This window comes from Salvelinus alpinus, chromosome 4 (genome assembly GCF_045679555.1).
Source record: "Salvelinus alpinus chromosome 4, SLU_Salpinus.1, whole genome shotgun sequence".
NCBI lineage: Eukaryota > Metazoa > Chordata > Actinopteri > Salmoniformes > Salmonidae > Salvelinus > Salvelinus alpinus.
The window spans coordinates 72,886,377-72,913,075 of record NC_092089.1 but is presented as its reverse complement, the minus strand read 5'-3'; the positions used below and the strand labels follow the sequence as shown (position 1 = coordinate 72,913,075).

At 43.6% G+C, this 26,699-nt stretch overlaps 1 protein-coding gene across 3 annotated transcripts in view; it reads right to left on the bottom strand.

The window, feature by feature from the left end:
• The window catches only part of LOC139574401 (ankyrin repeat domain-containing protein 50-like), a 42,120-nt gene extending 17,865 nt beyond the window's left edge, over window positions 1-24,255 (bottom strand). The window contains exons 1-3 of one of the 3 annotated variants that reach the window (XM_071398934.1): window positions 24,003-24,255; window positions 21,991-23,052; window positions 858-1,093 (exon numbers count right to left, since the gene is read on the bottom strand). In XM_071398934.1, coding sequence (XP_071255035.1) covers window positions 858-1,093; window positions 21,991-22,493 — 739 coding nt within the window. In that variant the 5' untranslated portion in view covers window positions 22,494-23,052; window positions 24,003-24,255. Of the gene's footprint in view, window positions 1-857; window positions 1,094-21,990; window positions 23,053-24,002 lie in introns of those variants that run through there. The other 2 variants (XM_071398935.1, XM_071398936.1) reach the window with 2 other exon arrangements.
• Window positions 24,256-26,699: the final 2,444 nt, after the last annotated feature.

Genomic DNA, 26,699 nt, shown 5'->3' with positions numbered 1-26,699 from the left:
CATGATGTTTCAAGCAGCAACAGGAGGGCATCCGAATCCCCCACATAGTGTTTGAAGAGCTAAAGGGGACACAACAGTGCAGGCTCTGCGGCGGGTATTACACCCACGCTCTCTTACTGGTTCGATTAATGTTACGCCAGCCTCTCTGCTCATCACCCAATAGTGGGCTGGTATTCTGACAGCTCGATAATGGCCGCTAGTTCGGCTTGTCATGGCACATAGAGCAGTAGTCGTTTTCGCAAGACACCGTGATATTTAGGCGTTCTGTGGCAGGACCTAATCTTTTTAGCATTTCATGATGTTAAAATCTATATGGAATTAGCATTCGCTGAGCCGACGTGGCTGGAAGCACAGCATGACATGTGCTTTGTTTAATAGCTGCCGAAAAGGCTGACATTTATCACGACACGGAATAGAATCATCTGTACTCCAGAAGAAAATGGCATAACCTGCTCAGTAAGAGTTTAAATATAACTGAAAAGGCTTTTACTATGATTGCCTTACAGAAAACCCAAAGGAAATCTATATATCTCTTGAGAAACATATGCTTAATGTATGCAAACAAAAGCAGTTAAGAGGAAGTTGTATTCTTCAAGGAGCCACAAGTGGCAGACTAGTGTCAGTACACGATGCGACATTCCCATTAATTGTTTGTTTGTGTGGCAATGTGTGATGTCTAAAGAGAAGTAAAATGTGTTCTGCGATACATCTTTCCATTTGGTGAAAAACGACTCATTACGTGGATATACTAAACAACATATACCAACTGCTGTATATAAGCCTCACCATATGGATCCCAAAAGAAATGAAAACCCTATCACCCGACCCGAAAGGTACCCAAACAAATGTACTCAGACCTGTGAACAGTTTGGTGATGGCCTTGTTCTGTCGGCGTGCTGAGCAGATGAGGAGGAGCCAGGGTGGGAAGAACTCATGGTGGCTGGCCAGAAGCTCAGCGATGGTTCTGGGGGTGCCTGAACCGGAAGACCTCTGTTCCCCCTCACCCAGCTGACAGCCTTCGTCAATAGAGTCTACCAGGAGGAAGAGGGCCTGCTGAGGCGGCTTGGCGCTCAAGAGTGGGAGGAGAACACACCTGTAGGGCAACATAGAAGAGGAACGATTTAGAAATCTCTCTGTGCACCTAACGCTTCCCACGGCAAGTTGATACTGTTGAGGAGAGGTGAGGATGAAAGTCCACCTACAACAAAAATAGATTTAATGTCAGTCTGTAGCAAACGTTTGATTGTATCTTAGAAACTTTCTCTCCATCCACAGTTTAGCTTTCAGGCTCTTGACAGGCCTTCGCAGTGCAAACGCAATCTCTAAAACTGAAACCTCTTTAGGGAATTGAAATCTGCAGTACAGATATCACTGCATATAGACGGTATAACACTGCATATAGACTGTATAACACTGCATATAGACTGTATAACACTGCATATAGACTGTATAACACTGCATATAGACTGTATAACACTGCATATAGACTGTATAACACTGCATATAGACTGTATAACACTGCATATAGACTGTATAACACTGCATATAGACTGTATAACACTGCATATAGACTGTATAACACTGCATATAGACTGTATACCACTGCATATAGACTGTATAACACTGCATATAGACTGTATAACACTGCATATAGACTGTATAACACTGCATATAGACTGTATAACACTGCATATAGACTCAATCCTCTCGATTGTTTATTAGCCGTATGCTGAGAGAAAATGTGAGAGAAAATAACTGAATTTCAATTGAAAAGAGACCCGAGCAGGTCCACATGAATCAAATGAAGACAAGCCATGCTTACATGGACGACAACTGTCTGAAATAGTCAGGGAAATAATTTAAGAGTCGTTACAAATCCATGTCAGTATTTGAGCCTACACACACCCATTAAAACAGCCTGGATGCACTGTGAATAATGTACAGCATTAAACAACCAACACTCAGCTATACTCACAAACCCAAAGGGTTTAAATGCTGTATTGACATAACATAAGCGTGCAAGCCAAAGGGAAAAGTGAAGATCCCATTTGCTGGAATGATAATGCCTAGTATGACTACGTGCATAAATGCCATGATGCCAGCCCTGTATTTGTTCCCGTTATTTTCCAACCACATGTTTGTGCTGGCAAGACTTTAGTGCCTGTGTACAGAGCTGCTACCCCAACCTGATTCCTGTGTTGAAACTGTTATTTTGCTGTTGTAATTCCCCACCACCGCTAAAACAGCCCTTAGTTATGCATGCCCTCGCTGATCCCCAAATTAGGGCGTTTTAAATGTTACTTTAAGTCAGAATGCAATTCCAACGGCTCAGCAAACACTTTTTCAGCCAAACCTGCCCTCCAATCCTCTATTTTCCAGCAGCTCATTTTCTCAAGTGCAAGAAAGGGAGGGTAATGCGCAGTCATCAACCTGCAAGCTCAATCATTACATCGCACCATCTCAGAGAAAAATGGCTGATTGCTCTTTCTGACGACTGCAGCCCCACATCGAATCTGCAGTACAGGCAGGGAAACCAGCCAAGAGGAATGTCCATCTGCAGAGTTTGTGTGCTCCAAACTACTGCAGAGACAAACAAATTCACAGTGACAGCAATGCAGGCCTTGTTACGAGACAAAGAGCCATTCTTTCCCTAAAAATCAACTGCTTTCAGAACTGTTGACAACTGACTTTCCTGCAGGAAGGGGACAGGGGCTTGAAATGAACACAACAATGGGATGGGTGCCATACTACCTTCCTAAGTACCTCAGTGAATGATGAGTGTATTTGTGACGCATCCTGTCCCTCAGACCATAACACCAACTATTTGGGGCTTTTGTATTCCATCCTCAAAATATGCCAATAGCTGAGCCCCATTATCATTTTGAGAAAGAAAGAGAACGTGAAACGAGCCTAATGCTCCAGCCATCTGTTATGCTGCGGTCCCCATCGTCCACGGCCCGGCCACATTGTGCAAAGTGGGTTTCACTGTAATGTTTAGTGAATATGTCTGGGCCGACAGGCAGCACTGGGCACCGTGCCCGCGTCTTACAAATTTACTGAGTCGCTTTTATGGAGTGGGCGCTGAGCCTGAAATTTCCCCCGTCATGCAATGGCGCAGGAGACTGGCTCAAGTCCAATATACATGTCCGGCCATGACACCATTCTATTAATGGAGTAGAGCTGCAGGTGAGTCTACGACTCACTGCAGAGTCCCCATTGAAAAGCAATAGCTACTATCATTCCACAGTGCCACAGTAGAAACCGAACGACTCTTCATTAGGAGAATCAATTTGAATGGAACACCTTGTCACTCCCTGACCGTAGAGAGCCGGTCTCTATTTTGGTTTGGTCAGGGTGTGATTTGGGTGGGCATTCTATGTTCATTTTCTATGTTTTGTATTTGTTTGTTGTTTGGCCGGGTGTGGTTCTCAATCAGAGGCAGTCTATCGTTGTCTCTGATTGAGAACCATACTTAGGTATCTTTTTCCCACGTGGTTTTTGTGGGTAGTTGTTTTCTGTTTTTGTGTCTTCACCAGACAGAACTGTTTCGTGTTGTTACATTTTGTTATTTTGTCTCAGTGTTCAGTTTTTTAAATAAATATCATGAACACTTCCCACGCTGCGCTTTGGTCCACACCTTCTTCATACGACGACCGTTACACACCTTTATTTCTTCCTTTAGAGAGTCCATTCAGCCTGCTCAGCTTCTTTGCAGAGTCAGGAGAGCTTAGCAGAAAAAGATTGCATGACAACAGTTGACTCATGCCCCATCAGGGGGGTAAAAAAAAAAAGAGAAAAAGCAACCAGCCCCCAATTTGGAAAATGCATATTATTAATGTATACCTTAAAGTGGAACTGACAGCATTTTAACTACTTTGTAGATATGAAACAAACAGACAATCATATCAGCCCAAAATATACAATTCCCAGTTTATGCTACAAAACCAACTTTATAACGGTTTTAAAATGAGGTTCTATTTGACACAGCATTCCATGGCGTAGAGTTAGGCATTGTTTGCAGAATAGATGGATGCAGTACAATGCATGACTCATAATTCACCAATAAATGTTTTGGTAGTTCAACAAATATTGCTATCAGGTTGTAAATCACAGCTGGCCTGGTACATTGTATGCTGCCTCCAGCCATTCGGGATTCAGTTTCAATGACTCAATATTTTGGAAAGAAAACAAACTAATGTCCATACAATTCAACTAGCAAGGGCAATGATCACAAGTCAGTCATAAACTAGCCTATTAGCCACGTTATCTACTGATGTAACTATTTATTTCTAATGATCTAATATATATATATATATATATATACACACACAGTGCTGCTTGAAAGTATATGAACCCCTTGTGCAATTACATATTTGTTTTGTCTTAACCATGAAATCTTAATTTAATCATAACCAGTCTTTTTGATCTGACATAAGAGGTTTATATTTACCAATACCATACGTTGGTGTAGAGCAGCGTTTCCCAAACTCGATCCTCAGGACCCCAAGTGGTTCACGTTTTGGTTTTTGCGCTAACACTACACCACTGATTCAAATGATCAAAGCTTGATGATTAGTGAATCAGCTGTGTAGTTCTAGGTCAAAAACAAAAACGTGCACCCCTTGGGGTCCCGAGGACCAAGTTAGGGAAACTCTGGTGGAGAGGAAATCATGCATGCAGTAGAAATACTCAATTAAAAAATCATTAGTGTAGGTGCAAAAACATGTGAACCCTAAGATGCATTGGTTAAATCAAGTAGGTAAATAGAATCAGGTGGGTAAATAATGAACCAATCAAAGGAGAGATCATTAGGAAAGAGTTTGGGCGGGAGATAAGAAACCTGGTCAGTTTGGCGCTACCCATCCAGGTGAATGCAAAGCACACCATGCCGAGAGGAAAGCAGATCTCAAAGGACATCAGGACGAGGGTAGTGAGGTCACATCAGTCTGGGGAAGGCTATAAAATCACCTCAAAAAGATTTGAGCTCCATCAGTCCACTTTTTACAAATAGAAAATAGAGCATTTACAATGACAGAAACTCAGCCTAGAAGTGGACACCCTTCCAAAATATCCCCAAGAGCCTCAAGAACAATAATAAATCAGGTAAAAGCCAACCCAAACATAACATCTAGAGATTTGCAGACCTCCCTTGCTGCATCTCCGGTAACTGTGCTTCAACAATAAGAACAGTGAATCTAAATGCTATTCATGGGAGGGTTGCTAGGAAAAAGCCTCTGCTGTCAAAAAAGAACCAAACTGCCCATTTTAACTTTGCCAGAGACTACCTGGAGAAACCTGAAGGTTTCTGAAAGTCCATTCTCTGGACCGATGAGTCCAAAACTGACCTTTTTGGTCACAATCAACATCGCTATGTTTGGCGATAACCCAACACTGCCTACCACCAAAATAACCTTACCCCAACAGTCAAGCATGGTGGTGGGAATATCAAGATCTCAGCTGCTTTTCCTCGTCTGGACCTGGATGACTCCACATCATTAAGGGAACCATGAATTCTGAGGTATACCAGGATATTCTTGAACAGAACGTCATGCCATCAGTCAAGGAGCTAAAGCTGGGCTGAAAATAAGGTTTTCCAACAAGACAACGACCCAAAGCTGTCAAGCAAATCTACCAAAGAACGTCTCTGGAGAAAGATGTTTTGGATTGGCCAAGTCAAAGTCCTGACCTAAATCCAATCAAGATGCTGTGGCTGGACCTGAAGAGGGCAGTTCATGCGAGACACCCCTCAAACCTCAATTGGCTGAGTTCTATAAGGAGGAGTGGGCAAAAATCCCTCAAAACATTTGTCAGAGACCGAATGCTGGCTATAGGAGACATTTACTCTAAATTATCGCTGCTAAATGGAGGTGCCACAAGCTATTGACTGAAGGGGTTCACATTTTTTGAACATATCAAATCTGAGTTTCTGTTAAATAAACCTATTTTGTTAAATAAACAATGAAAATGTATTTTAAAAAATTGTTTCTGTCATTTACTTGGAATGTATTACGAATTGGGGTTTGGATAAGGATTTAATGTTTATTTTAATATTTTATAGCAAAATAATGACCAGCCCTGTAGGATTCACATACTTTTAAGCAGCACTATATATATATACATATACACACACAGTGCATTCAGAAAGAATTCAGACCACTTTACTTTTCCACATTTTATTACGCTACAGCCTTATTCTAAAATTGATTAAATAGTCAATCTCATCAATCTGCACACTACCCCATTATGACAAAGCAAAAACAGTTTTTTTTTAAATGTTCCAAATGTATTACAAATAAAAAATGGAATATCAAATTTTTCATAATTATTCAGACCCTTTCCTCAGTACTTTGTTCAAGCACCTTTGGCAGTGATTACAGCCTCAAGTCTTCTTGGGTATGAAGTTACAAGTTCGGCACACCTGTATTTGGTGAGTTTCTCACATTTTTCTCTGCAGATCCTCTCAACCTTTGTCAGGTTGGATGGGCAGTGTTGCTGCAAAGCTATTTTCAGGTCTCTCCTGAGATGTTCGATCGGGTTCAAGTCCGGGCTTTGGCTGGGCCACACAAGGACTTGTCCCGAAGCCACTCCTGCGTTGTCTTGGCTGTGTGCTTAGGGTCGATGTCCTGTTGGAAGGTGAATTTATGCCCCAGTCTGAGTTCCTGAGTGCTAGGGAGCAAGTTTTCATCAAGGATCTCTCTGTACTTTGCTCTGTTCATCTTTCCCTCGATCCTGACTGGACTGTGTGGGTAGCCTAGCGGGTAAGAGCATTGGGCCAGTAACCCGAAAGGTCTCTGGTTTGAATCCCTGAGCCGACTAGATGAAAAATCCGCCGATGTGCCTTTGTGCAAGGCACTTAACCCTAATTGCTCATGTAAGTTGCTCTGGATAAAAGTGTCTGCTAAATGACTAAAACGAAGAAGAAAAAAATATGTAAATGTAGTCTCCCAGATCCTTCCACTGAAGACATCCCCACAGCATGATGCTGCCACCACCATGCTTCACCGTAGGGATGGTGCCAGGTTTCCTCCAGATGTTACGCAGTAGTGTAAAGCACGTAAGTAAAAAAAATAAATAAGTACAACTGAAGTAGTTTTTGGGGGTATCTTTACTTTACTATTTATATTTTTGACAACTTGTACTCCTACTTCACTACATTCCAAAAGAAAATTATGTACTTTTTTCTCCATACATTTTCCCTGACAACCAAAAGTACTCATTACATGTTGAATGCTTAGCAGGACAGGAAAATGATCCAATTCATGCACTTATTAAGAGAACACATGGTCATCCCTACTGCCTCTGATCTGGCAGACTCACTAAACACAAATGCATCTTTTGTAAATGATCTCTGAGTGTTGGAGTGTTCCCCTGGCTATCCAGAAATTTTTAACAAGAAAATGGTGCTGTCTGCTTTGCTTAATATAAGGAATTTGAAATGATTTATACTTTTACTTTTGATACTTTAGTATATTTACAACCCAATACTTTTAGACTTTTACTCAAGTAGTATTTTACTGGGTGACTTTCACTTTTACTTGAGTAACTTTCTATTAAGGTATGTATACTTTTATTCAAACATGACATTTGGGTACTTTTTCCACCACTTACGTTACGCTTGGGATTCAGACCAAAGAATCTTGTTTCTCATGGACTGCGAGTCTTTAGGTGCCTTTTGGCAAACTTTATACAATGTTGCAAGTTTGCTAGTGCAAGCTTCGGGCCAGACCCAAGTTAATAGTTGATACGTTTCAAGTTAGTTGCAGACAGGCCATGATAGGAAATGTGATTTATAGGATATTCATTTTTATCAGGATATTTTCTATCTGCAGGCTGCAATGTTTTTATTTTTTGGCTTTATAGGGTATTTCTACATAGTTGGCAATGGCAATAAAAGTTACTATTTAGGTTTACCATTTTCATTTAGATTTGGATATCATTTTTATTAACCACATGACAATGATTTTGAGATACGAAGACGTTATATGAATGAAATGAAACTGTTCACCCAATGTGGTATGGATCTGCTATTTTTTTATACTTTAGAACCAGAACCCCCATCAGAAGCTAGCCAGCTAACTAGCTACTAGTCAGTTAGCCACTGCTAGCGGTATTTACCGTTAACGCGGACATCAGCCAGCCTCAGCCAGGTCAATTCCTGCCAGTCTGCACAGCGCGATATCAACCCAGAGCATATCGGACTGCTTTTTCTCTACCACATCTCCGGATTCCTACCGCAAGCTCGGATCACTCGGCTACACATGCCTCTCCCTAATGTCAATATGCCTTGTCTATTGCTGTTTTGGTTAGTGATTTTTGTCTTATTTCACTGAAGAGCCTCCAGCCATGCTCAATATCCGTTAGCTAGCCCTTTTGCTCCACCCCCCACATATGCGGTGACGTCACCTGGCTTAAATTGTGTCTCTAGAGACAAAACCTCTCTCATCGTCACTCAATGCCTAGGTTTTCTCCACTGTACTCACATCCTACCATACCCTTGTCTGTACATCACGCCTTGAATCTATTCTTCCGCACCCAGAAATCTGCTCTTTTTACTCTCTGTTCCGAATGCACTAGGCGACCACTTCTTATAGCCTTTAGCCGTACTCTTATCCTACTCCTCATCTGGCCTCTGGTGATGTAGAGGTTAACCCAGGCCCGGCAGCCCCCAGCATCACTCCCATTCCCCAGGCGATCTCATTTGTTTACTTCTGTAACTGTAAAATCCTTGGTTTCATGCATGTTAACATTAGAAGCCTCCTCCCTAATTTTGTTTTATTCACTGCTTTAGCATACTCCGCCAACGCGGGTGTCCTAGCAGTGTCTGAATCCTGGCTTAGGAAGGCCACCAAAAATCCTGAAATTTCCATCCCTAACTATAACATGTTCCAACAAGATATAACTGCCAAAGTGGGCGGAGTTGCAATCTACTGCAGAGATAGCCCCGCTTCTCCTTCACCCAAATCCAGACAGCTGATGTTCTGAAAGAGCTGTAAAATCTGGATCCCTACAAATCAGCTGGAATAGACAATCTGGACTCTCTCTTTCTAAAATTATCAGACGAAATTGTTGCAACCCCTATTACTAGCCTGTTCAACCTCTCTTTCGTATTGTCTGAGATCCCCAAAGATTTGAGATCCATCCTGAGATCCATCCTGCCCTGCCTTTCTAAAAATCTTCGAAAGCCAAGTTAACAAACAGATCACCGACCATTTCGGTCCCACGGTACCTTCTCCACTTTGCAATCTGGTTTCCGAGCTGGTCATGGGTGAACCTCAGCCACGCTCAAGGTCCTACACAATATCATAACCGCCATCGATAAAAGACAGTACTGTGCAGCCGTCTTTATTGACCTGGCCAAGGCTTTTGACTCTGTCAATCACCGCATTCTTATCGGCAGACTCAATAGCCTTGGCTTCTCAAATGACTGCCTTGCCTGGTTCACCAACTACTTCTCAGATAGAGTTTAGTGTGTCAAATCGAAGGGCCTGTTGTCTGGACCTCTGGAAGTCTCTATGGGGGTGCCACAGGGTTCAATTCTCGGGCCAACTCTTTTTTCTGTATATATCAATGATGTCGCTCTTGCTGCTGGTGATTCTCTGATCCACCTCTACGCAGACGACACCATTCTGTATACATCTGGTCCTTCTTTGGACACTGTGCTAACAAACCTCCAAATGAGCTTCAACGCCATATAACACTCAAACTGCTTTTAAATGCTAGTAAAACTAAGTGCATGCTCTTCAACCGATTGCTGCCTGCACCCTCCCGCCCGACTAGCATCACTACCCTGAACGGTTCTGACCTATAATATGTGGACAGCTACAAATACATAGGTGTCTGGTTAGACTGTAAACTCTCCTTCCAGACTCACATTAAGCATCTCCAATCCAAAATTAAATCTAGAATCGGCTTCCTATTTCGCAACAAAGCCTCCTTCACTCATGCTGCCAAACATACCCTCGTAAAACTGACTATCCTACCGATCCTTGACTTCGGCGATGTCATTTACAAAATAGCCCCCAACACTCTACTCAGCAAACTGGATGTAGTCTATCACAGTGCCATCCATTTTGTCACCAAAGCCCCATATACTACCCACCACTGCGACATGTATTCTCTCATTGGCTGGCCCTCACTACATATTCATCGCCAAACCCACTGGCTCCAGGTCATCTATAAGTCTTTGCTAGGTAAAGCCCCACCTTATCTCAGCTCACTGGTCACCATAGCAACACCCACCCGTAGCACACGCTCCAGCAGGTGTATTTCACTGGTCATCCCCAAAGCCAACACTTATTTTGGCTGCCTTTCCTTCCAGTTCTCTGCTGCCAATGACTGGAATGAATTGCAAAAATCACGGAAGCTGGAGTCTTATATCTCCCTCTCTAACTTTAAGCATCAGCTGTCAGAGCAGCTTACCGATCACTGTACCTGTACAGTACACAGCCAATCTGTAAATACCACACCCAACTACCTCATCCCCATATTATTACTTACCCTCTTGCTTTTTTGCACCCCAGTATCTCTACTTGCACATCATCATCTGCACATCTATCACTCCAGTGTTAGTGCTAAATTGTAATAATTTCACCTCTATGACCTATGTATTGCCTACCTCCCTATTCTTCTACATTTGCGCACACTGTACAGTAATCCCTCGTTTATCGCGGGGGTTACGTTCCGAAAATGACCCGCGATAAGTGAAATCCGCGAAATAGAAAACTTTTTTTTTTGTACAATTAGCAACTATTACATGTATACAAATACAGTGACTCACGTGTAGGCCGTTTCGTCGACATTATGGGTTTAGGAGATGTTCGAAATTACAAGATAATTTGGCCAATTTAATGTAAATTTGCCAAGCTGTTTTATGTACGTACACATAACTGCACGAGACGACAAAATGATAGCACAATTCGTAGCATGTTTTGATACAAGAAGCGGGAGTGAGTTTTTAGCGAATCAGAATGCAGAGCACAATGCACCAAAAAAAAAAAAAAAATGCATTATGAAAATCCGCGAAATAGCGAATCCGCGATAAGTGAACCGCGAAGTGGCGAGGGATCACTGTACATAGATTTTTTCCCCCAAAAATGGTATTGTGTTATTGACTGTACATTTGTTTATGTGTAACTCTGTGTTGTGGTTTTTGTCGCACTGCTTTTCTCTATCTTGGCCAGGTCGCAGTTGTAAATGAGAACCTGTTCTCAACTGGCCTACTTGGCTAAATAAAGGTGAAATATATATATATTTTTAAATAACATAGTTTTGATGTCTTCACTGTTATTTTACAATGTAGAAAATATTAAAAAATATAAAGAATAACCCTTGAATGAGTAGGTGTGTCCAAACTTTTGACTGGTACTGTACTTGTTTTCTCAGCTTGTCATTGGTCAAAGACTACAAAACAAAACCAACAAGAATGACGTTAGCTGATGAAGATGATCTCATAGAATAACACGTATAAGATCTCCTAAGCCTGTGTTTACCGCAGACCTTAGATTCTACATTTACTCCCCCCAAAAACGTTATTTCCCCCATAGGCTTTGGCCAACGAGCCATGGCGGAGCCTCCATTGGTGCCTACAAAAAGACACCATTACTATTGCTCCCTAGGAGACTTCAGCTGAATGCTTCATAAGAAAATGAAGGACTTTTCACACTGTATGTATACAGAGGTGAATTGGTAACTATGCTGGAATGAACAAAACTAGCATTTTGTCGAAGAGGAGTAAAGAAAGTACAGCAAAGCATTTATAGTATAAAGCAATGGGGATGTCAGACATGTCAACTGGTGCTGCAGAACAAAGTCCAAACATTTCTAAAGCTCAAACAACTGCATCTCCACAACCCACAAGCCTCTGCAAGTAGAAAACCATTTCTGACATTTTCTGATAAACTGCACAGTTTATCAAGATCTTTTTTGGCATAAAGCTATTCTGCCCACAATTCATATCTCCGTGGGATTCGCCCCTCCTCCCTGCAGTAACAAGGAGTAATGGATTGGTTGACTGGATTTACTGACTGTGGGCTTTTAAACAAAGCGTTTTCCTCAAGAAGGAAGACTAAATGTATGTATAAATGGCTACTACAACTTAGCAGTAACTTGACTCAAGGTGAAAACGGCAAATTAGTTGGCTACAACTTAGCAGTAACTTGACTCAAGGTGAAAACGGCAAATTAGTTGGCTTACAGACAGACAAAAGGGGAATCTGGTAATGAGGTAATGGATGTTGCAAAATCTATTTTCTGCAGACATCCTAGAAAAGGGAGAGGTCTAGAGCTGTCATAAACAGTGCTCTATATACAGTTCATGCAATACAAGGTAAAGACAGGAGTGGTTAGCCTATACAATTCAATAACCTACACAAAAACAACTTATTTTGTGCTTTGGAATTCATCTATTTCAAACAAAGCAAAAAAAACTAAACATGAGTCCAATTTGGAATAACCAGAAAATGTATTTAAATGTTGCGCTTTTAAGCTATTTAAGATAGTTGATTGATCACAAACAGGTTTATTCCCTACACTAACCCCTGAAATGATATAACTTTCTAAGTGGTAAGGTGTGCATTCCCGGCCAGGCTGCCAGTGATTCAACAATGTCAGTGGCATCTGAAATTTCATCCCGCCAACTCCCAGACCAATTTTTTAAAATTTGATTAAACCTTTATTTTGACAGGGAGTCAATGCTGAGACCCAACGTCTCTTTTCCAGATACAGCACCACGATACACATCAAAATACAATAAACACATGAACCTACACATTCATATACACATGAAACTAGACGTTATTATACACAACAACACACAAAAAGCTAAACAAAATCATAAAAAAACAGACACATTCTTCAGTAAAAAAGTTCCCTAAGATCCATCTGAAATGCCTTAGAGGCACCAATTCCTTCAATGTTAAAGTGCATTGTAGATCATTATTGTAGATCATTATTGTAGATAATTCAACACGTAACGGATCTACCTAACTCCCTAGACGTCAAAGGAGTCTCCGGAGTTAATCAACCCTGTGAACGGGTTTGATCACTTTTCATTTTAAATCTTAACAGTGATGTTAGGTAAGTCGGAAGTTTGTGGAGCAGGCCTTTGTAAATAAAAAGAGTGTAATGATGTGATCTACGTGACTTCAAAGCGGTCCAGACAATCTTTTGGTAAAGAATACAGTGACCAGTGATAAAACGGCATCCAGGGGTTTAATAGTAGAGGCAGATTCACTTTGATAAATAGTATCACCATAACCAAGAACAGGTGGAAAGGTTGACTGCAAAATCTGCTTCCTGCTGACAAGAGAGAGACCAGATCTGTTTCTGTTAAAAAAAGCCCACTTTAAATCTTAGTTTCTTAACCTCCTACCCCTATGTATATACTCCTGTTAAAATTGGACTCTGGGACACGCTACACAGTACACACACAGCATGGTAAATGTCTGACGAAGCAGCCTGTGGGGACAATGAGAGCGTCTCCTGTATTTCATCCTGATGAGGACACACAAGAAGACATCATGTGCCAGACAAAGCATACGCAACTTCCTTCCCTCCCATTCACTCCAGTCAGCGCGAGACAGAAGAAGGCATATCCCACACGGCATTGCCGAATTGACATCCTCTGAAAGCACAAAAAAAATCTGCCGGGGCTTTCATTTCACATCACTTAGCGACCTCCCCGTTTCCGAATGTGTGCAGCCAATAGCTCAGTTAACATTTAATATGTTCGTCATGCAAACACGCAAAGGGGATCCGATGAACGTGTTTGGGCTGTTTGGCGTCATAACACCCACTCCCATACCCACCGCCCCTGTATGCCAAGTTAAAGCGACGTGGACAGAGGGGCTGGCTCCAGAATGCTGAGTCATAGCTGCAGCCACTGGGACCATCTCTCTGGCTGTCTGGGGCTGAGCCTGACGCGCCACAGCGGCATCCTTTAAAACGTGGCCTAATCTGCAGTGAGTCTTCCGCAGCCGTGCACCACATGAAGGCCGCGCGGCGCTTTCATCTTCGATTAGCATCCTCTTCTTTCCCCCCGACTGCCGCTCTGCAGTCCCCAACCTTCTAGCAACAGTACAATAAGTACTGCAAAGTACAACAAGTACTACAAAGTACAATAAGTACTACAAAGTACAAAAACAGAGTACAGGTACTGATCTAACTTTACAAGAACTGTGCCTTTATAATAATGTATTTGGATGGTAGGCAGATGCATAGTTGCACCTGTTTGTGGCATGCAAATAAGCTCAGAGTTGAGATGCATTTTCAGGATACCAGCGATGTTATAGTGAATTGCATCAGATGATCATGACACAGGATTGTGAAGTTAGGACAATCATATACCATGAACATAAGTGTCAGCAGAGTTTCAATACATCCAGATCACTATCCATCATTTATGGAGTTTATGAATGTTGATGTTATTAATAACATCCGAAGCTCCAACTACAGTAGACGAAAAGGAGCATATTGCTGTCAATGTGATTTGTAAAGGCTAGCAACAAACTTGTCATCGCCTTCAGTCCTTGCATGTAAAAAGCTTTAGAACATTATGTCACGCCCTGGCCTTAGTATTCTTTGTTTTCTTTATTATTTTAGTTAGGTCAGGGTGTGACATGGGGTTAGGTTTGTGTTTTTGTATTGTCTTGGGTGGTTTGGAGTGTCTAGGGGGATTTGTTAGAGTGTATGGGTTTGTGTTGAGTGGATGTGTCTAGAATAGTCTATGGTTTAGTGTATGTGTCTAGTATAGTCTATGGTTGAGTGTAGGTGTTTAGAAAAGTCTATGGCTGCCTGATTTGGTTCTCAATCAGAGACAGCTGGTCATAGTTGTCTCTGATTGGGAGCCATATTTAAGGGAGCCATAGGCTTTAGGTATTTGTGGGAAATTGTCTATGTAGAACGTTTGTAGCCTGTATGTATGTGCACAACGTTTGTAGCTTCACGGTCGTTTTGTTGTTTTGTTAGTTTGTATAGAGTTTTGGTGTCGTGTTCATCTTCGTGGTGTTAATAAAAGAAGATGGCTTATTTTCCAAATGCTGCGTTTTGGTCCGTCTCTCAACCACACGATCGTGACAGAATTTCCCACCAAAGGACCAAGCAGCGTGTGAAACGGCAACAGGACCCACCTACACAGGATTTCTGGAGATGGAAGGACGAATTGGATGGAAAGGGACCTTGGGCTCAACCTGGAGAATATCGCCGTCCCAAAGCTGAGCTGGAGGCAGCGAAAGCAGAGAGGCGGCGATATGAGGAGGCAGCACGGAGGCAAGGCTGGAAGCCCGTGAGTACTACCCCAAAATTTCTTGGGGGGGGGGCTAGGAGGTAGTGGGCCGAGGGCAGGTAGGAGACCTGCGCCCACTTCCCAGGCTAACCGTGGAGAGCGGTAGTACGGGCAGACACCGTGTTACGCAGTAGAGCGCACGATGTCTCCTGTACGTGTGCATAGCCCAGTGCGGGTTATTCCACCTCCCCGCACTGGTAGGGCTAGATTGAGCATTGAGCCAAGTGCCATGAAGCCGGCTCTACCTATCTGGCCACCAGTACATCTCCTCGGGCCGGCTTACATGGCACCAGCCTTACGCATGGTGTCCCCGGTTCGCCTACATAGCCCGGTGCGGGTTATTCCACCTCCCCGCACTGGTCGGGCGACGGGGAGCATTCAACCAGGTAAGGTTGGGCAGGCTCAATGCTCAAGGGAGCCAGTACGCCTGCACGGTCCGGTATTTCCGGCGCCACCTCCCCGCCCCAGTCCTGTTCCACCAGTGCCTACACCACGCACCAGGCTTCCAGTGTGTCTCCAGAGCCCTGTTCCTCCTCCACGCACTCGTCCAATGGTGCGTGTCTCCAGCCCATTACCACCAGTGCCTACACCACGCACCAAGCCTCCTGTGTGTTCCCAGAGTCCTGTGCGTCCTGTTGCTGCTCCCCGCACTAGCCCTGAGATGCGTGTCCCCAGCCCGGTACCACCAGTTCCGGCACCACGCACTAGGCCTAATGTGCGTTTCCAGGGTCCAGTATGCCCTGTTCCTGCTCCCCGCACTAGCCCTGAGATGCGTGTCCCCAGCCCGGTACCACCAGTTCCAGCACCACGCACCAGGCCTACAGTGCGCCTCAGCCGGCCAGAGCCATCCGTCTCTCCAGCGCCATCTGAGCCATCCGTCTCTCCAGCGCCATCTGAGCCATCCGTCTCCCCAGCGCCATCTGAGCCATCCGTCTCCCCAGCGCCATCTGAGCCATCCGTCTCCCCAGCGCCATCTGAGCCATCCGTCTGCCCAGTGCCAATAGAGCCGCCCGTCTGTCCCGAGCCGTCAGAGCCGATCGTCAGTCAGGAGCCGCTAGAGCCGATCGTCAGACAGGATCTGCCAGAGCCGCCAACCAGACAGGATCTGCCAGAGCCGCCAACCAGACAGGATCTGCCAGAGCCGCCAACCAGACAGGATCTGCCAGAGCCGCCAACCAGACAGGATCTGCCAGAGCCGCCAACCAGACAGGATCTGCCAGGGCCGCCAACCAGACAGGATCTGCCAGGGCCGCCAACCAGACAGGATCTGCCAGGGCCGCCAACCAGATATGAGCAGCCAGATCCGCCAGCCAGCCATGAGCAGCCAGATCCGTCAGCCAGCCATGAGCAGCCAGATCCGTCAGCCAGCCATGAGCAGCCAGATCCGTCAGCCAGCCATGAGCAGCCAGATCCGTCAGCCAGCCATGAGCAGCCAGATCCGTCAGCCAGCCATGAGCAGCCAGATCCGTCAGCCAGCCATGAGCAGCCAGATCCGTCAGCCAGCCATGAGCAGCCAGATCCGTCAGCCAGCCATGAGCAGCCAGATCCGTCAGCCAGCCATGAGCCGTCCAGCCAGGATCCGCCAGAGCCGTCCAGCCAGGATCCGCCAGTGCCGGCCAGCCAGGATCAGCCCTTCAGTCCGGAGCTGCCGTACCTCAGTCCGGAGCTGCCCCTTATCCTGGGGCTGCCCCTTATCCTGGGGCTGCCCCTTAGTCCGGTACTGTCCCTTAGTCCGGTACTGTCCCTTAGTCCGGTACTGTCCCTTAGTCCGGTACTGTCCCTTATCCTGGTGCTGCCCCTTAGTCCGGTGCTGCCCCTTAGTCTGGTACTGCCCCTTATTCCAGTGGGGCTAAGAAAGCGGGTAGTGACTATGGTGGGGTGGGGACCACGACCAGTGCCGGAGCCGCCGCCGTGGACGGAAGCCCACCCAGACCCTCCCCTAGACTATGTGCTGGTGCGCCCGGAGTTCGCACCTTAAGGGGGGGGTTATGTCACGCCCTGGCCTTAGTATTCTTTGTTTTCTTTATTATTTTAGTTAGGTCAGGGTGTGACATGGGGTTAGGTTTGGGTTTTTGTATTGTCTTGGGTGGTTTGGAGTGTCTAGGGGGATTTGTTAGAGTGTATGGGTTTGTGTTGAGTGGATGTGTCTAGAATAGTCTATGGTTTAGTGTATGTGTCTAGTATAGTCTATGGTTGAGTGTAGGTGTTTAGAAAAGTCTATGGCTGCCTGATTTGGTTCTCAATCAGAGACAGCTGGTCATAGTTGTCTCTGATTGGGAGCCATATTTAAGGGAGCCATAGGCTTTAGGTATTTGTGGGAAATTGTCTATGTAGAACGTTTGTAGCCTGTATGTATGTGCACAACGTTTGTAGCTTCACGGTCGTTTTGTTGTTTTGTTAGTTTGTATAGAGTTTTGGTGTCGTGTTCATCTTCGTGGTGTTAATAAAAGAAGATGGCTTATTTTCCAAATGCTGCGTTTTGGTCCGTCTCTCAACCACACGATCGTGACACATTAGCTTGTTATGCTAGCTGTAGGCCTATGTATTTAACAATGTTTTTTATTTTAATTCATGAGTCAATTCAATTAAGTGGCTAATGTTGATTTGGAGCAAATATAGACCATTTGGAAAAACCTCAATCAACTTTCGAAGCAAAAGGGTCATAAAGGCAAGAACGCAGACAGAATTCTGCCAAGAAACTCAAACCTGGTTTTCAGATTCAAGCCATGAACACTCTACAAGCTCCCTTTGCTACCACGTACAGATTTGCCTGGCAGTTATTCAAACAACTGCACGCTCATTTGAAAATTAGACTTACAAACAAACCCCAAAAGCTCTCACCTAAACAAAAAAGTAATCTGCCCTCTCAGCACATTTCCCAGTGCCTTCAGCTTTTAGAGTGCCCACATGACTGAGTTAATTCCAACTATTTATGTATGCTCTTTTGTCCTGAGGAAAAAAAGACATGTTGGGGAGAGAGAGAATGTTGTTGGATAGTTTCAAACAAGGCCAAATTTAATTCCACTGCTAGTGCTCTAGTCAAAACATGGTAGAGGCCATTAATAGAGGGAAAGCATATTGTAGTTAGATCCCCTCCCTCCCAGGTTTTCATGTTGCTGTTGTTCCTATCCAAGATATCCTATTCAAGATAAAGCTTACTCTGGTGACTAGAAAAGCACACAATGGTGAATGGAGAGGAAGGCAGTGCATAGGATGGAGATGTCAACCAACGTCTGAACCAGGTTTAATGTATTGACACACAACCGGTGATTACGGTCAACAGACACGCTTGTTTGGCTTTGACGAGGACAAAGAATTTGGTTAAACTCTCTGGCATTCACATGCCGGTAAGGTTTTAAAACTGAGTGGGGGCCCAAAAATCTGTCGACGTGCCCTTGAGCAAGACACTTAACCCTATTTGCTCCTGTAAGTCACTCTGGATAAGAGCATCAGCTAAATGACAAAAATGGAACAAATGAACACACTCTTTTTCATTTATTGATCGAGAATATAGCCTAGTTATTGGAACACCTGAGATGAGTTTTCCACCCACTGTGCAATGATATCCCTAAAGTCAATTAGGGGAACCATCATTTTGAAAGAATAATAAACTTTTTTATATTCCTCCATTACTTGCTTTGCCAACTTAAATGCCAGTCTGCAAAAATAAAGCTGTAGGATCTTGGCTACAGATCTTCCACATTCCAACGTTCTGCAACCTGACAACATCTAGTAGATGGCCAAGGGGCCGTGAAATGATTTGTGTACAACAGCATCCACGACACTTTTACACCTGAGATGGTGATAAGAAATTCTTCAGAGTTCATATTTACTCCACAAACAAAAGGCTGTGATCTCCATTGGATAAGAATTCTGTATGTTGTCCACCGAGTCTAAACCAAACCTCAAGTGGTAAAGAAATACCCTTGTTTAGGCCAGGATTAGTTGGTGATGCAGTCTGTGAGAAGCATTCCATTCCTTTGACACTGACCAGAAATGGACCTCTGTATTTCCACAGGTTGTCCATGTCCCCATGTTAACCTGTCTTCAATCTCAAAGTTCACAGTCAAGTCCCAGGCATCAATAGTGCCTTATTACTATACTAACTGACACAGGGCTACTTCCTCAACTTCCGTTGGGAAAGGTGTATAACCCAAGGGAAATCAATGAGTCTGTTGACCATTTAAAAATGATTTACCTCGCTGAACGTTTGACCTACTTTCCCAGTGTGTGATGTAGAGATGGTGCAATAAGCATCACCAGATGGCCAGACATGAGGCATGTGTGTTCAACACTGCATTCCATCCCATGTGTGTAATAGTATAGACCGGCTGACCCATCCCATGTGTGTAATAGTATAGACTGGCTAACCCATCACATGTGTGTAATAGTATAGACCGGCTGACCCATGCCATGTGTGTAATAGTATAGACCGGCTGACCCATCCCATGTGTGTAATAGTATAGACTGGCTAACCCATCACATGTGTGTAATAGTATAGACTGGCTAACCCATCCCATGTGTGTAATAGTATAGACTGGCTGACCCATCCCATGTGTGTAATAGTATAGACTGGCTGACCCATCCCATGTGTGTAATAGTATAGACTGGCTAACCCATCCCATGTGTGTAATAGTATAGACTGGCTAACCCATCCCATGTGTGTAATTGTATAGACTGGCTAACCCATCCCATGTGTGTAATAGTATAGACTGGCTGACCCATCCCATGTGTGTAATTGTATAGACTGGCTAACCCATCCCATGTGTGTAATTGTATAGACTGGCTAACCCATCCCATGTGTGTAATAGTATAGACTGGCTGACCCATCCCATGTGTGTAATTGTATAGACTGGCTAACCCATCCCATGTGTGTAATTGTATAGACTGGCTAACCCATCCCATGTGTGTAATTGTATAGACTGGCTAACCCATCCCATGCGTGTAATAGTATAGACTGGCTAATCCATCCCATGTGTGTAATAGTATAGACTGGCTAACCCATCCCATGTGTGTAATAGTATAGACTGGCTGACCCATCCCATGTGTGTAATTGTATAGACTGGCTAACCCATCCCATGTGTGTAATAGTATAGACTGGCTGACCCATCCCATGTGTGTAATTGTATAGACTGGCTAACCCATCCCATGTGTGTAATTGTATAGACTGGCTAACCCATCCCATGTGTGTAATAGTATAGACTGGCTGACCGATCCCATGTGTGTAATAGTATAGACTGGCTGACCCATCCCATGTATGTAATAGTATAGACTGGCTGACCCATCCCATGTGTGTAATTGTATAGACTGGCTAACCCATCCCATGTGTGTAATAGTATAGACTGGCTGACCCATCCCATGTGTGTAATTGTATAGACTGGCTAACCCATCCCATGTGTGTAATTGTATAGACTGGCTAACCCATCCCATGTGTGTAATAGTATAGACTGGCTGACCCATCCCATGTGTGTAATAGTATAGACTGGCTGACCCATCCCATGTATGTAATAGTATACACTGGCTAACCCATCCCATGTGTGTAATAGTATAGACTGGCTGACCCATCCCATGTATGTAATAGTATAGACTGGCTAACCCATCCCATGTGTGTAATAGTATAGACTGGCTGACCCATCCCATGTGTGTAATAGTATAGACTGGCTAACCCATCCCATGTGTGTAATAGTATAGACTGGCTAATCCATCCCATGTGTGTAATAGTATAGACTGGCTAACCCATCCCATGTGTGTAATAGTATAGACTGGCTAACCCATCCCATGTGTGTAATAGTATAGACTGGCTAACCCATCCCATGTGTGTAATAGTATAGACTGGCTAATCCATCCCATGTGTGTAATAGTATAGACTGGCTAATCCATCCCATGTGTGTAATAGTATAGACTGGCTGACCCATCCCATGTGTGTAATAGTATAGACTGGCTGACCCATCCCATGTGTGTAATAATATAGACTGTCTGACCAATCCCATGTGTGTAATAATATAGACTGGCTGACCCATCCCATGTGTGTAATAGTATAGACTGGCTAACCCATCCCATGTGTGTAATAGTATAGACTGGCTAATCCATCCCATGTGTGTAATAGTATAGACTGGCTGACCCATCCCATGTGTGTAATAGTATAGACTGGCTGACCCATCCCATGTGTGTAATAATATAGACTGGCTGACCAATCCCATGGGTGTAATAGTATAGACTGGCTAACCCATCACATGTGTGTAATAGTATAGACTGGCTAATCCATCCCATGTGTGTAATTGTATAGACTGGCTGACCCATCCCATCTGTGTAATAGTATAGACTGGCTAACACGTCGTGTAGACAAGTCGTGCAAGTAACATACACACATAGCAGTTTGTTTAAAAATACAGGTTTAAACCCCTTTTAAAGCCCCAGTCTAACAGATTTTTTTTAATCCTGTATGTCCAATTGTACTTGTATAAGATATAGGGCAGTCAGTCAAACACTTCAAAGCTGTATGTTCTTCCCTTTGGCCACCTGAGCTTTGGTGCCACTTAAAATAACTGACCTTTCCTCCACCAAGGGCTAGTGGGGACAGTCCCACAGCATGCCACACAAGGGGAAAAGAACAACACAAACACTTCATCAATGGGTAGGGGGACAGAGGAGGGTGGGGGTAAGGCAAGGAGGGGAGAGGAGGGAAGGGGGTGCGTAGCAGGTTTCACTTACCTCTTGAAAGCCTCAGTGGGGTTTCTCTCACACTCCCCGGGCTGCAGGGCGCTCTGCACCTCTGGTTCATGCACCTTCTCCTTGTAATCCGGCACCAGGCCGCTCTGGCAGATCTGGGCCACCAGGCCTCGGATGAAGCCGCCAAGGCAGAGTGTGTCCGAGTCGTCCGCACGGCAAAAATGGAAGGCCAGACTCTGCTGCTGCAGCCCCCGATGAGCACCCTGGGCTGAGGTGGGCCACAGGAGCTCTGTGCATAGGGCCGTCTTCCCACTCCCAGGCCCCCCCACCAGCAACACCCCCCAGGTGGTGGCCTTCGCAGAGCCTGCTGCGGAACTGCCGCTGGGGTTGGGTGCGCCAGTACCGGAGGCAGAGGACTGCTTGCTGGGAGTGGTGGTCACACCACTCAGGCCATTCGTTTTTTCCCGGATGCAGTGCTGGATCTTGTGGAAGACCCAGTCCCTGCAGTAAAAACGCTTACCCTGCAGCAAACTGGTTTGGGCCATTTTGAGATACTGCTATTCCGACTATTCCTCATAGGGCTTTCCTTGCCCTCACATTTTCAACCCAGAGTGGGCCAGCTGTAAAATCGAATATCCATTTTGTTGGCTCCACATGTGCTTTTCCAAGTTGATTGCAGCTGTCCTTAGTGTTGTCATAAAGCCAAAGTGAAACTGAGGCTCCCTTCTGAGAAAACACAGAATGGTTGTGGACAAGAAAACCAGTTTTTGAGACGTCGCTTAATATATGGGGCAAAAAAGAGTCACAATTGAGGCTTATACTGTACATTTTCCACTAACTTTTTCCATGGCTTTCTCATTGGCTGGACTGAATGCTCAGTGTTATTCCAGTTTTGTTGCTTTAACATGGTGTTGTGCATGACAGGGCACAGTGCTTTGAGTGCATCCACTATCAAACTCAACCACTGCTTGATTAGCCCTGAGAGTCAGTTATTTGTTTCCCTTGCTACATTTCAAAGAGAAACTGGAGCAGAGACATTGTTTCCATTACATTTGCCAGAGATGCGTTGGTCTGTCCATAAACATTGAGCGCCTGGTCACTTTCCTGGAATAAACAGTTTGGTGTAAAATAAATCAGATTACAGGTTCAACTTCTATCTAGCAATACAACTACACAGTTCACTCCCATTTCGAAAATGCATAGCATTGGTTTGCTGAATGGGGAGTGTGTTTATAACACAGTAACTAACAAGACATTGCGGATGGTCCTCACACTTGGATTCTGAGCATGGTTTCCTTCAGTTTCTCTAGCCTACTCACTGATCCTTCTTCCTTCCTATGTGGCTGTGTCGCAAATAATTCACATCCGTCCTGAACGGGGGAAAACTCCAAATGAGAGGACCCCCTTTCTCTTCCTACTACATCGATGTTCCCTATCCCACAATGCAATAATGACTAAAAGCAATAACCTTAAAGTGTCGGTTTCTATTCATATCTGTAATACAGGTGGGCGCTATACTGCATAACAGTAATAGATATATCACTTTAAAACACATGTATTATGTCCGGTAAATGTTATTATTCACCTTTCTCCAGTTTTCTAGGCACACACTTTATCGCGTAAACATTATAGCCTGCTACAGCGCTCTCATTTTAGAAAGAAATGACAGAGGTAGTTTTTAACTCATTACCGAAATGCAACGGCAAGAAAAAAAACCTACGAATAGGTAGACAACCGCTATTAGGGGTAAACTGTCATCGGTGTCGATGAAACGTGGACCAAAGACTGGTTAGGCTACACCGTCTTTTGTATGACAAAAAACCTCACCCATTTCAAATAGAATACAATCGAACACCTTTAGTCAATCTAAAAACATACACTATGTAAAGATAATGTCATGCCCATAAAGAGCAAATAGGTCAATTAACTGAATGCTGCCCTTAATCTTGTAAAATACAATGCAACTATTTTTTAAACTTTAAGCAAATGTGTATAACGTTTTTCAATGTTAACGTTACAGTTTCAAATGTCTTGTATAGCCTACGGCTTCTCACCTCTTGCTGAATCTCCCTTTTCTTTTGGTTTCTGTGTCCGTGGTAAAACCATCTGTCGTCTAACCAAATGCTATGCTTTAAAAGCAATAATTGATTTCCTTAATCGATTTCCAAGCCCCATCTTCCACTTCGTCCATCCGCGTCTTTGCATTATTCTTTATTTCAGCAGCGGCGGTTCCTGCTATCCAACACAGCACTGTAACCAGTAAACCATTCTCTTCCTCCAAACGCTCTTCAAAATTCCATCCCTCCTTGCATACAGAGCAGACACGCAGGATGGACGCAAAGTCTGATGGGAATTGGGGTTTTGGCTCCCCAAGCCGCCATTATAACGGCCTAATAAACGCACAATTTCTGCATTATAGAACAACAGTAATTAGTCAAAAGTGTTAGCGTTAAAACCAGCCGTTTTCTTTCTTTACATAGATGTATAACAGTGCTAATGTTATTACGACAATGTTGCATAGAGGAAAAAGTGACAGTAAAAAATGTTCCAGACAATTTATAATCACTGATGACCATTGAGGTACCATTAATCATTCAAGGCACATTGTTTTCCAACTAGTTGATCACGTGGGTGTTTTCAGAACAGAATACAGGAATTACCAGACTAACTGCCTAAGATCACTTACTATTTGATGAAAGAATGACAAGAATGGTGTTGCAGTTGTAACAGGTTGTAATTAAAAACAGTGTTGCTTGTGCCTGCAGGTCACACAAAGTCAATTAGTGTTTTAATTTCAAAGTAAACACCTTTCCTTCTTGTAAAAGTGTTGTCTGACCCTTACCCTCTGGGGAAGGTATGCTTATAGAGCTGCCCCCAGTGGACACGGCAGAGAGAGATAAGCAAATCTATACATTGAACCCAGCCCTTCTCCTGTAATCACACACACATACACACTCATCTCCCCTCTCTGTCTCCTCCTACATTTACCTCTCACTAATACAGTATGCCATGCAGGGTCTCCACCCACAGAGAAGTATGAATCTATGTTCCATCTGGCTGTTCACATGAAAATAACAAAACACAATCACCTCCAACGTACTAGTCACTTCATACAGTCAACATTTGCATGGCACTCTTGTGAGAAGAGAGTGGTTGTTAATGTGCACTGCACCCGATTCTAATGTCAGCTGGAGTTGATGTGTTACGAGCTCATTCCCTAAAGCTGTGGTAAAGCTGCATGTTGCTGTTTATACCATGCACAAACTGCTCAATAGGTGTATCCAACAATGCATTCAAGCCAATCTGCGGAATTTGGGTAATTGTCCCTCTCTGTGCCAGTTAAATACCAACTGGTTAATTTCAGAACAAGACACAGGTTAGGGGGGTCATTGTGTGCCGTAATAATGATTCTCCTTTGTAAATATGTCCAATATATTACGCCTCAATTTGAAATCAACAGTTTAACACATTTGGTGTATTAAGTTGGCAGCAGGTTATTTATTTGGGGAAAATAGTGTAGAGAGAGTATCTATGGCTTTGCCATTTTGTATTCTTGCTGAAATGTTGGCAGATGCTCTACTGCCCTGTAAAAAGGTTGTTGGTATATAGGTATCTAAAACACATACAGTAGCTCTTCAGGGCCTGAGAATGTAGGTTAATGTGTTACTGCTGGCTCTTCATATTGCAACTTCCTGCCTTGCAATTTAAGGATAATGAATGGGACCTTTAAAATGGCAATCAAAACAAAACAATATTGGCCATTTGCTGATGTGTTTTGCAGATCTGGGGTAAAAAATAGTTGTAATATATATCATTTATTTCAACACTACAGACAGCAAACAAAGCCCAGAGGACTGCAATGTGCATCCAACATTTTGAGTGTATCCACTGCAAGCTTATTCCTCACAAATATTACAGCATGCTTTCCAAAACAAACATGTATTGTATAAAAGCATACATGCAAATCAATATATTCCACAGTGAAGACAATGTAACATTGATGAACAATAAGAGGCATCATATTCTTTTTTTTTCTTCACATGCAATAGCACTTAGTGTACTTTACAAATCCCAGCAGCAGGACAGCAGGTGAATAATACTAAGCAATCACTCAATGCGGCTCTTTGATTTGAGTATGCTCCAAGAACAAATACGTATTTTAAGGTGTGTGTGTGTGTGTATAGGCACAGCATAGTTATTGAAGTAATTTAGGGGCATGACTATTGTGCATAGCAGTAATTGTTTGGCTTGCTGCATCATGGCCTCAAAGCATGAATCACCTTCTGTAATAAATTAGCAATCATATAGTCTAAATATCAATATCCCATTAAAGTGACATATTTAGAGACTATTGACATTTGGGGTGACACTGACATGACCTTCTCCCTCCCAACATCTTCTCTAATTGTAGATATGGAAAATACTTCGATACGAGCATGTATGTTGACTAATATTTTATCTTCTTAAGGCTTGATATGTTGCTGTTAGACACAATACTCCCTTGCTGTTGGACCATTATTGGAGCTCAACATGTTTCATATGTCACGCTTTCCTCTCACTGTCAGTTAGAAAAATCCTTCATAGCACAATGTCTTCAGGGCTACAGAAACAAGTTGAGAGAAACTCAAGTGTCATGGTTCAACAGAGTACTAAGACCCCTCAAACAATGAGGGCAGTTGGCAATTTCAAGGCCATTGAGCTCCACTATGTTTGAGGTTAAGACATATCATTGGGTTTTGAGGACCATAATG